This window comes from Aotus nancymaae, unplaced genomic scaffold (genome assembly GCF_030222135.1).
Source record: "Aotus nancymaae isolate 86718 unplaced genomic scaffold, 86718_ANA_hifiasm-v0.15.2.pri h1tg000058l, whole genome shotgun sequence".
Lineage (NCBI taxonomy): Eukaryota > Metazoa > Chordata > Mammalia > Primates > Aotidae > Aotus > Aotus nancymaae.
Window position 1 is genome coordinate 21,677,991 of NW_026988472.1, and position 11,422 is coordinate 21,689,412.

Below are 11,422 nucleotides of genomic sequence, written 5' to 3' on the forward strand. Positions count from 1 at the left end.
ATCACTTGAAATCAGGAGGCGGAGGTTGCAGTGAGCTGAAATCATACCACTGCACTCCAGCCTGGGTGACAGAGCGAGACTCCGTCTAAAAAAACAAAAAAAGAAAAAGAAAACAGAATAAACTGATAATTATCTTTATTCTCAAATATGAGATGAATGAAGATGTGGTTTACTAAGTGCTGTGAGGAATACAGACAGCCGGATACTCCTGCCTCATTCTGGGGCACTCACAATCTAAATGGGATAGTGGGACATATGCACAATGAGAATAATAAATAATGAAAATTAATATTTATATAGCACTTTTAGTTGTGAAATATTTTATCATATATGATCTCACTTAAAAGAAAATATATTGCAACAATTTAAATCATAGCATTATGTGTAATAGCAAAATTCTGGGAATACTCTAAAGGTACCCAAAATGAAAGAATAAATAAATCCTAATATATAAATTCAATGAAACATTATACAGTCCTTAACATCAATGGTATAGAAGTACATATACCAATATACAAAATTTTTTAAAATGTCAGTCTCACTCTCTCACCCAGGCTGGAGTGCAGTGGTGTGATCATAACTCATTGCCGCTTCCAACTGCTGGCCTCAAGGTACCCTCACTTCGGAGCCTCCTAAGAAGCTGGAACGCCAGATGCATGCTACTGTGTCCAGATAATTTTATTTTTTGTGAGGAAACAATCTCACTATGTTGACCAAGCAAAATATTTTTACCATATTTAGCATGTGAAAGAAGCAAATTACAATAGAATCATATATTTTAAATTCCATTTCTTTTTGTAAAAAGAAAATCACATATATAAAAATACATACAGATTACACACAAATACACATACATATAAACAGCAACCTGGCTGTTTGAGCTGGCTCATACTGACTCAAGAGAGCAGACTGTTAAATAGGAATTTTGTAAGCCAGTTGTTAAACAATCAGTAGCTTGATCAATCATGATGGGAATATATGCATTAAAGAAATCAGCAAACACTGAAAATCCGGGCTTGTTTTCTCCAAGAGCTAGCATACCATTATAAAAATATTAGTAAGCATATACAACAAAAAAATTAGGAATTGTTCTCTCTGAGCAGTCGAATTAGAGCTTTTCTTTTCCTCATTGTGCATATCTGTTTTCTGCTCTCCTGTCATTCAAAAAATGTTTTACTTACATAATAAAATCAAGCTTAGAGTTTTGAAAGCTTGAAACAAAAAAAATTAAATAGCAGCACATGCTAAGAACTGAATGAATGAAATGAGGGTTCAGAGGAGAAAGCAATTTTCCTGATGCCAGGGAAGGGACTGTATGAAACTGGAAGCATTCTGCAGAATTGTAAACAAGGTAAAACTTTCATGGTCATTTGATGGAAATGAAAGAAGGTCCTAAAGCTCAGGTGCAACCTCTTGTAAGAGCCTGTTTTTCCCAGGTGATACTTTTGTATTAGCACAGAGATTTACATGTAGTCATAGGTGTTTAACACATTTGTAAAAGGCTCCACGATCTCCTGCCATTGCTGGTTAAGAAAACGGATAAGAAACAAACTACTGTTCTTCGAATTCTGCGAGACTCATCTAATCACTCAAAATCTGTTATTTTTTGGGTTTTTTGTTTGTTTGTTGCTTGAGAGGTTGTCTAAATAAAGCCAGAAATTAAGATACTTTTATCAAAATTGAATATTCAAGATAGTTTTTCAGTACCATGTACACCAAGGGACAGCAAACTTTTTTGTGAAGTATTTATAAAGAGTAAATATTTTATGATTCGCAGGCCATGGTCTCTGTCGCAACTGCTCAATTCTGTCTCTGCAATGTGAAAGCAGTTGTAGCCAATACATAAACCAGTGGGTAAGGCTGTGTTCTAATAAAACTTTACTTACAGAAACAAATGATGAGGGTATTTGGCCTGTGGGGCACAGTTTGCCAACCCCAATACAGATAATCAGCAGGTTGATCCTTATTTTTCACTTTATCCCATTTTCAAGCATCATATATCCCATTTTTCAAGCATCATAGCAGAAGGGGCTTATTCCTTAGCTGAAATCATGCATGTTGATGCCAGCATAAATAATCCGTGGTACCAGAGACCTAATTAAAATACTTTTCCAAAGAAATACTATAATTTCCAATAAGCCGCATTATCTTCACATGACACACATGCTCTGTAAGCCTACACAAAACCCAAATTGGTTAAATAGAAAATGCTGCAAAACCTTTGAAAAGCCACTTGCTTAATCTCACTGAACCTCAATTCCTGGACTGTAAAAATAAGATAATGACAGTTAACTCACATGGTTTTACCATGGATGAAGTTAAATACTGTATGTAAAAGCACTTTGCAAATGAAAAAAAAAAAAAACGCTCTTCAAATGTAGATTATTAATACTTTAAATTCTTTCAAAAGTTTACTGTAGAAGGATATACTATGGTGAATCATTTGCAATATTCTGGAAAAGATTTTGAGAACTTCTTAGCCTTTATTTTATAAACTCAGATTTTTCATGTACCATTTTTTCCTCACTATACCGGCAATAAAAAAAAGATGAGGGGAATCCCTGAACTTGTAACTCAATTATATTTATTCTTCCCAATTAATTTATGAAAATTAACATAAATGTAAAAGAATGATAAACAGAATTTTAAAATTTTTTTGTGTTTTGGGTAAGAGATCTTTTCCCTGCTCTGATTTGCTAGAGTATCTATTTTAACGCACAGTAAGATTTTCCTTAAAATTATAAATAAATTCAAGGCATTATCCGAAGTTTGTATCATTCAATCTCAGGCTTAATGTGAAAACAATCATACAAATTGCAACTACCATTTTAAATACAAGACTGATACAAATGAAATATGGTGCTCTGGCTATGCCTCCCCAAAGAAAAGAAGGAGCAAAGCCTAGTTAGTAGTATTTAGCCCAGAATCATTAGTGTAATCTGTTGCAGTTTAACTGGGCCATCATGCTGCATTAACTCTCAAACACAGCATCTACCTAGCAAAAACATGAGTTTGGCTAGTACTCACCCAAAGGTAAGAAGAGTTAAACAGTCAAAAAACAGTTTAGAAATATTACTAAATCTAATCCATAAGGAAGAGGGTGAGAAACACCATGACTCTCCTTTGTTTGAGGGAAAGAATATTTATCTTTATGTAAAGTTGATGTCTTAGAGTTAAAACAGAATCAAACAGTCAGCAGAAAGAAATTCCAGCAAGATATTAAGTCAGGCTAATACACAAGAACAAACTGCTTTTCTTTTAATCTGGAATCTAAGAGACTTGGAACCACATTTTGTTTATCTCAACTCTAAGGTCATGGGTCCAATATCTCCTTGAAATAAATCAGCTGCATTAGAATCAGAGACTCCTTATTGATGGAAGAGGGTTGCCTGTTGTTTTGGTTTTTATCTTTTATTTTGTTTTTGCTCCAAGAAGACAATGGCCCATTCAGAACTTTCTGGAAATAGGTATTTTTATAGTGTTGAAACTTTATATATAGCCGAGAAGTTATCTCTTCAAAGCACAAAAAGTTTTCTTTCCTTAATAAAGTTAAAATATTTTTACTCTAAAAATGGAAAAATATAGAAAAGCATATAATTGTTTTATTATATAGTTTTACATATTTTCCAGAATATTAAAATCACTTATAACTTCACTATTCAGAAATCACTATTCTTAACATCTTGGTATGTTTTCTTGAGTTCAGGTTTATACTTGTCATCCTGTTTTTATATATATTATGTCATTAGCTTTGTCTTGGGTTACTCTTGGTGTTTAGAAACATTTTAAATGGTAGCAATGATAGGGTATTATCATTTATCTGGATAGCTATTTAGGTTGTGATTATTTAATTTTGCCAAGATGACCAAACTTTTTCTTAATTTAAAATGGTACTACTGATAGAATGTACTACACAGTCCTCTGCTTTCTTCCACTGAGCATAGGGAACATAATTAACTCCACTCTGTTTTTAAGGAGTATTGAGAACATAGTCTGAGGCCTCATTTTCCTGCTCTACAAAATGGGGACAATTACATGTATGTCACAGTGAGGATTCAGTGAATTGAGGCATGTAAGTAGATACCAAACTATCTAGCACAAGAAGCTTTTAAGAAATGTCACTTCCCCTTTTTCCTGTTACTCCACTTAAACATTATCTATTTTCTTTTCACAGATAAGGTTAAGAAATGATGACTGCCCTGCCCAAGTCAGATCACATTTATTTTACTGAGTGGGAACACTGTCTGGACCACAGGACTCACTTGGCTAGGGAGGACTAAATCTCTCCTCACTAAATGGCTCCAGGTTGCAGGACTTTTAAAATTCCCCTCTCTCCCTTTCTTTTGCCCCAGACTCTTCCCAACCTATCAGGAAATCAGCAGAAACTTCCCACTCAACTCCTGCCAGTGTACCTGTTTATTTTCCTTTCTAGGGTTCTGCAGCTTCTGGAGGCTGAGAAACTTGTTCACCAAGTTTGCTGTGACTGTGTGTAAACTACAAGTCAGTAGTCTGTGTGTCAGCTGGAACAGTTTTCTTTAATATGAAGTGCAAAAGTTTTATGGCCAGGCATGGTGACTCACGCCTTTAATTCCTGCACTTTGGGAGGCCTGGGCAGGAGGATCACTTGAGCTCAAGAGTTCCAGACCAGCCTGGGCAACATAGGGAGAACTCTGGTAGGCCCAGGTAGGAGGATCACTTGAGCTCAGGAGCTCAAGACCAGTCTAGGTAACATAGGGAAACTCTTTCTCTACAAAGAAAAAAAGAAGAAGAAGAAGAAAGAAGAAGAAGAAGGAAGAAGAAGAAGGAGAAGAAGAAGAGGAGGAGGAAGAAGAAAATCAGCCAGGCATGATGGCACTTGCCTATAGTCCTAGCTACTCTGGAGACTGAGAGAGGAGTATCACTTGAGCCCAGGAGGTGGAGGAGCCAATCAGCTATGATCTTCACTGCACTCCAACCTGGCTGACAAAGCAAGACCCTGTCTCAAAAATTATATATTATAACTTTGTAAAATTTATTTTGCTACTTGATGTATGTGTGTGTGTGTATGTGTGTGTGTGTGTGTTTGTGAGAGAGAGAGAGAGAGAGAGAGAGAGAGGGATTTCCCGGTAGAAAAGGTCCTTGGTTAGCTGAATTTTCTGGCAGCTAAGGTGTCTCTCTGGCCTTTCCATCTCTTCAAATTCCTCTGTCGCCTATGTCTAAAGTTCGGCATTATAAACTTATTTCTAATCCAGATGAACAGCCTTTGTTTTGCTTTTCCTATAGAGATGAAAGGAACCAAAAGAACACATTTTAAACTCCTTAGATAAGCCAGTCTCTTTTATTACCATATATTTCTACTTGCTTTGTGTTAATAAAAAATAATTTCCAGAAATGTCATTAACAATTTTTCTAACACACAGCAAGTTTTGTCTTCACGGTGCATTGTGCACCAGCTTTAATGGCTATGTTTATAAGTTCGGCAGGGCTGGAAGACATTTCTAGAACCCCATATGTTTCCATATCCCATAATATTCATAACACCATCAAGAGAAAAGAAGGGTGCATGGATTTCTTGACTTCCCTATGAGAATTAAATATTTGAAAAGCGTTTAGAACAGTGCTTGGCACACAATAAGCTCCCATGTGTTTGATAAATTAAAATTAAATCACCTGTACATGCTGTCCCCATAACCACAGCTTAGAACACACTTCCCAAGGGTTTGTGACCACAGAAGCCAATCCTGTCAGCGCCTACTTGACCCCAGAGAAAGCAGTGTCTTTAATGAGGTTGAACCACAAGAAACTGCCATTTTTGTTGGTCGAATTCAGTTGAATGTTGGCTATTTCATTTGAGGGAACCCAACAGGAATTCATTGTGCCCCAGGTTTATGACCATTATGCCATGATTCGTAACACTCCTGATTGGAATAATGGGGCTGAGGGGCAGGGCGGGCCTCCTTCGGGCCCAGCCACCTGTCTCAACAGGAAAACCTCCTCCCTCCACTCAGGCCGGTGGGGGGATCAGGCCAGAGGACGAGGGTTACGGCCTGGGGCTGGCTCTGGGCTTCTGCACGCACCTGAAAAGGGGCCCGAGTTGCAGCAGGTGCAGCAGCAGTACCAGCGGGCGGTCGCGGCTGAGGTCGCGGTGTACGAAGAGAAGCGTGAGCTGCACCAGCGCGCAGGGCAGTAGCGAGAAAAGCAACGTCAGTGCCTGCCACATGCGGTCCCCGCCTGAGCGGTAGGTACTGCTCAGGCTGAGCGCCGCCGTTGTCTCGGCCACGAACAGGAACACGGACGCCAGCACTGAGGCCGGGAATTTCATCTCCGCGCGTCAGCGGCGCTCACCGGGGGCGGACGCAGTGGCTGTGGCTGTGTCGCGGCGGCAGTTGCTTGGGGGGCTCCCAGTATGACCAGCCCCAAACTACTCCCGCGCTCTGCGCAGCCCGCCGAGGGCGCGCGGGCCCGGACGACCGGCCTCGGCTCTGGAGCTGGATCTGGGAGGGGGCGGCCGACCTGGCTGGGGTGCGGTGGGGTGGGGCGGGCAGCGCGGCCCAGCCAGGACACGCCTACGCGCTCCGTGCGCCGCCCGCCCGCTTGCTCGCCACAGTGCCAGCTGCGTCTCAGTGGTGACTGTCCCCTGGCGGGCCGCGAACCCTTGTACTCCGACAGCTCGCGCCGTGGCGCCGGAGCTCAAAAGGATACAGTGGGCCCTGCGAGCGTCGCGCGCAGCCTCTGGGTCCTAGAGTCCCTTGGCCGGCGTTTTCACGGGAAATTGTTCACATCCCTTTGAAAAACTGCAACCACCCGGCCCAAGAATTGGAGTCAGGACGCCTTTCTAGCCCACTCTATTTTCTGGGCCGAGAAAACGCCTGATTCTTCAAAGGGCCAGCGTTTCCGGTCCTTTAAAAAATAACCAGACCACACAATATGCTTTTCAAAGTGCAAGTATATTGTCATACACCCACCACCAACTGGGAAAAGATTTCACTTTTCACTGTGCCATGTGAGCATGTCCCTTTGTCTTCCAAATACAGTGGTCTGCATTGCTTCCAATGATGAAAAGATCATCTCTAGGAACCAATTCCTTATCTCCCAGAAAAACTGTCTACAAAATGTATTCCTCTATAACTGTAATTAATTCAGGGCAAAGATCAGAGCCCAATAAGGAAGTAGATTTTTATTCCAAGGCAGACCTCTGCTTATTGCTGTGCTAATACCAAGACTAACACAACTTCTTTTCGCCCATTGAACTTTCCATCATCTTCTTGATATTAAGATGTACTCAGCCCACCCCTGTCCCTCAGACCTCGATCTAGCCACTAAATCTCTCTAAAACTCAGGTTCCATAAAGGGATTAGACTTAAGTAATTATAAGATCTCTTCCCCTGTTGAAAGTGGGTGATTTCAATCTTCAGGCATCTCTGGCGTTTTTCTATTTGGGAAAAATGATGTAAAAACCAATAGAATATAAAGATTCAAACGGAATCGAGACAAAAAAAAAGGTACAGGGAGAGAACATGATGGCTTGTCTTTCTGTTTTTTATGTGGCATGAGAAAATCCATTTATGAGTTAAGGAGAAAATTCAGCCAACAGCTGAGAGGTAGCAGGCCCTTTCCCTAAAAGGATTACTAGTATCTATTTATAGAACCCAGAAAGCCACCATATCCTGGGCCAAGATACATACACTGTGACAAATACAGAATCAGCAGCAACACTCCACAGAGTATTTGTGTAATGTTTTACTTGATGCTGCGGTTAGCTTTAAAGGAAAAATTGGGAGCTTAGAATTATTAATTGGGACACTCAATATTTATGGATTTTATTTTAAGGCAAAGGATTATCACAGGTTTTACATTAAGTATACTGTGCATAAATGTATTATAAGGGGGGCAATAAGCCAATAAATAACATTGCTTTAAACACTATAAAGTCCAGTTTATAGTGAATTATTTTCTACAGTACAAAACGAATACAGAAAACACATTTGGAAAGATCACAGTGTTTAGAACATTGTAACAGCAGTTTTAAAAACCATAAGATGCATCTCTAACCTTCAGACTCTAACTTGCTTATAAAGATATTTCACTATACCATGCAGTAGGCTGTGAGCAAACACCCCACATGAAAGGGAAGCAATATCAACTGACTAGTACTAACCCCTCCAGGAACAACCAATAACAAAAGCTAAATTGTGATGAGCATTTGCACGTTGATCCTTCTTAGTCTGTGCACCAGCCAACTTGCTCACTCAGTCTGCACACCAGCTAAATTGCTCCAGTGATCATCTCTTTCTGTATTATCATTTGCCATTTTGTCCTTGAGAATAATATATACCTTATAGTTTATGGTTGCTAGTTTCCCTGTCAGATACCTCAATGGGTTTTGACTAAAGATTAATGTATTGCATTACACTTTTTCACTAGGACCAAAATACCTATTATTTTTAAAAATATTATGTACACAATAATAGATTTATAGAAAGTGATGTTTTGGTATAATATGTAACATACCAGAATACTTGAGAATTTGGTTTTATTATAAAATACAGTAGCATGACATTTTGTGATATAGTAAAATGTCTGGCAGAATATTCTACTCTAAATTTAGACCTAATTGCTGCGGATGTCTTTGAAAGAGCCTCAAAGTGCCTCTAAGGAAATATAACAATTAGCAAGAGGTCATATAACCTGTTATGGCAAAAAGACAATTTTAAAAAGCTTTTCATTTTGTGTACAAGTCTTTCAAAATTTTACTTGTATACAACAGATAACTGGTGTTGAATTTAGTGCTAATGGAAATTAGTAAGATTTTAAAGTAGTAATAACGAATCTCTATTATTTGGTATATTTTAAAATATAATTTTATGTTTTTAACTCTGCATTCGTGCCAAGGCAAATATATTGCAAATAGTACAATTTCATTAATAATAGTAATTCTTTGATCAGTTCAAAATTCATAAGTACTTTAAATAAGTTATTCATTCCTAGATACAATTAGAAATAAGCAGTTATACTATATTGACAGAGTATTCCTTTATACCTCCTCGTAATTAAGAAATTACCTTAATGTGCTGTTTGTGAAATGTATCATTAGGAAGGTGAGCTTTGTTTTCTTCAATGATACAATTATATTTCTGTAAGTATTGTGAATTGTGCCAAAAAAGCTTTTTGGTGCAGTGAATTCTATTCACTGGGAAATACACATTCCAAAACTAACATGTGGTGCTTGACCCAGTATATATTCCCAAGTATAGGACTTTGCAAAGTGCTCCCCCTGATAATTTGATTCTACAAAATCCATTTTTTAATGTTTGCTAATTTAGAGCCATTAAATTCAAGATACTAAAATTCAGACTTCCAAGAAGAGTTCCCCCAGATGTTTAAAGTTGAGAAAGCTGTATCTTTTTAAAGATTAGGCTGTCCTTCCTCATCAGATTCTAAAATGAAACTTTTGCACTTAGAATATTCCATTTCTACTACTAGAGAATCTATGTGCAACTCATGTTACATTTTGCATTTTCAAGAACATAGGGATTCTACTGCTCCTACAGTCTTTAAAATTTTTAATACTTAAGAATATTAATTCAGTATGAAAGAATATTAATTTCCAATGGTGAAAAGATCATCTCTAGGAACCAATTCCTTACCTCCCAGAAAAACTGCCTACAAAATGTATTCCTCTATAACTGTAATTAATTCAGGGCAAAGATCAGAGCCCAATAAGGAGGCAGATTTTTATTCCAAGGCAGATCTAATTAATTGTCATACACCCACCACCAAGTGGGAAAAGATTTCACTTTTCACTGTGCCATGTGAGCATGTCCCTTTGTCTTCCAAATACAGTGGTCTGCAATGCAGAATTAATTATATTGGTAATTGCCACTTAAGCATAGATTTTAAAATGAAACTTATGGGAACGACATTAGAGACCCCACTAAAACCAAGTTGCAAAAAGATCACTTATTATAGCTTGACAGTAGTCAAGTATAGTCTATATCTTATTTAAACTGACCGCTATGTCACAGCTACTTCATACATATTACAAGAACAGTACGCATTAAAGAATGTACATTAACACCACACACAAAATACAAAAGTAAAGCATCAGCAAGAATTGCATTACTCTACTTAAGAAACTGTATTTGGTGCTTACACATATGCACACTCAAATGTCCCCCACCCCACCCACACATCTTTTTACAGTGTTCACCATTTCTGAAAGAATAAGAGGAAGTTATATATTTGGGTACTTTCTGAAGATCTATGTCCAAGTGCTAGACTTTAAAGCCATCTGTTGGTTTCAATGTAGGTGGTGGTGGTTCTAGAACAAGAGATATTTTCGCTCTCAGGTGATTCTGAATACAAAGATAAATAGAAATGGGCTCCAAAAGGAGTGGAGAAAGAGAGGAAAACACAAAGGTTTTCTTATGGAGAGACACTTGTGGCAATTTCCAGGATTCTTACAGACACAGAACTCAACAACTAAACAACTTCAAACAGGTTTCTTTACCCAGGGTAGTTTTCTCAACCTTTAATATGTTAATGTACCATGTATTCTTCAAAAGCGGGTAAAATAATAGAACTTTCATAACATATTTAATCACAGAATCAATTTTTCTACAGGGCTGCTCTTGATACTGCTGGGCTGCATTTGGGGAAATATTGCAGCACTCATGTAATAGGGAGGTTCTGCTTCCATTTTCTCTCATAACAACAAAGGAAGGTAGGAAGACTTTATCAGTACTAGGAAACAGGTATGGGATGTAGGCTCTGCACTATCCAATACAATAGTTAACTCACGTGCAGCTTTTATACACTTGAAATGTGGCTACTTCGACTGGAGATATATAGTAAGTATAAAATACACACTAGATTTTGAAGATTCAGTACAAAAATGTAAACTATCTCATTCATGTTTTTATATTGATTGCATATTGAAATGCTAACATTTTGGATATATGAGGCTAAGTCAAATATATTATTAAAATTAATGTCATCTTTTTCTTTTTTGGCTATATGAGGCTAAGTCAAATATATTATCAAAATTAATTTCATCTTTTTCTTTTTACCTTTTTGATGTAGCCACTAGAAAATTTGAAAATTGCATATGTGGTTTACATTTGTGGCTCACATCACACACTGCTTCTGTATTTGTGAAACTCATGGCTGTTGTCTTCTACAGATGGTTACTAATGGCTTCAACCTGACAGAACTTTTAATAAGCTCAGTCAAGCTTAATAAATGTTTAATAAACTTATTCAACTTAGCTTGAACATAGCCTTTCACTGAGATCTATCTAATAGCTAAATGTCAGCTTTTGCTTCATATGAGATATCGACTCTCCTTAAGTCAGTCGCATTCTCTTTTGCTCAACTACTTACACACACACACACACACACACACACACACAGAGGGGTAAACTATTTTCCTACAGGAACTAAGA

The 11,422-nt window shown here is 37.9% G+C and overlaps 1 protein-coding gene across 1 annotated transcript in view; it reads right to left on the reverse strand.

The window, feature by feature from the left end:
• XK (X-linked Kx blood group antigen, Kell and VPS13A binding protein) overlaps nucleotides 1–6,347 on the reverse strand; it is a 46,447-nt gene extending 40,100 nt beyond the window's left edge. Inside the window, exon 1 of the mRNA XM_012448105.2 lies at nucleotides 6,057–6,347. Within this exon, the coding sequence (XP_012303528.1) occupies nucleotides 6,057–6,301 (245 nt within the window). The 5' untranslated portion in view covers nucleotides 6,302–6,347. The remainder of the gene's footprint in view (nucleotides 1–6,056) is intronic.
• Between the last annotated feature and the right edge of the window lie 5,075 nt (nucleotides 6,348–11,422).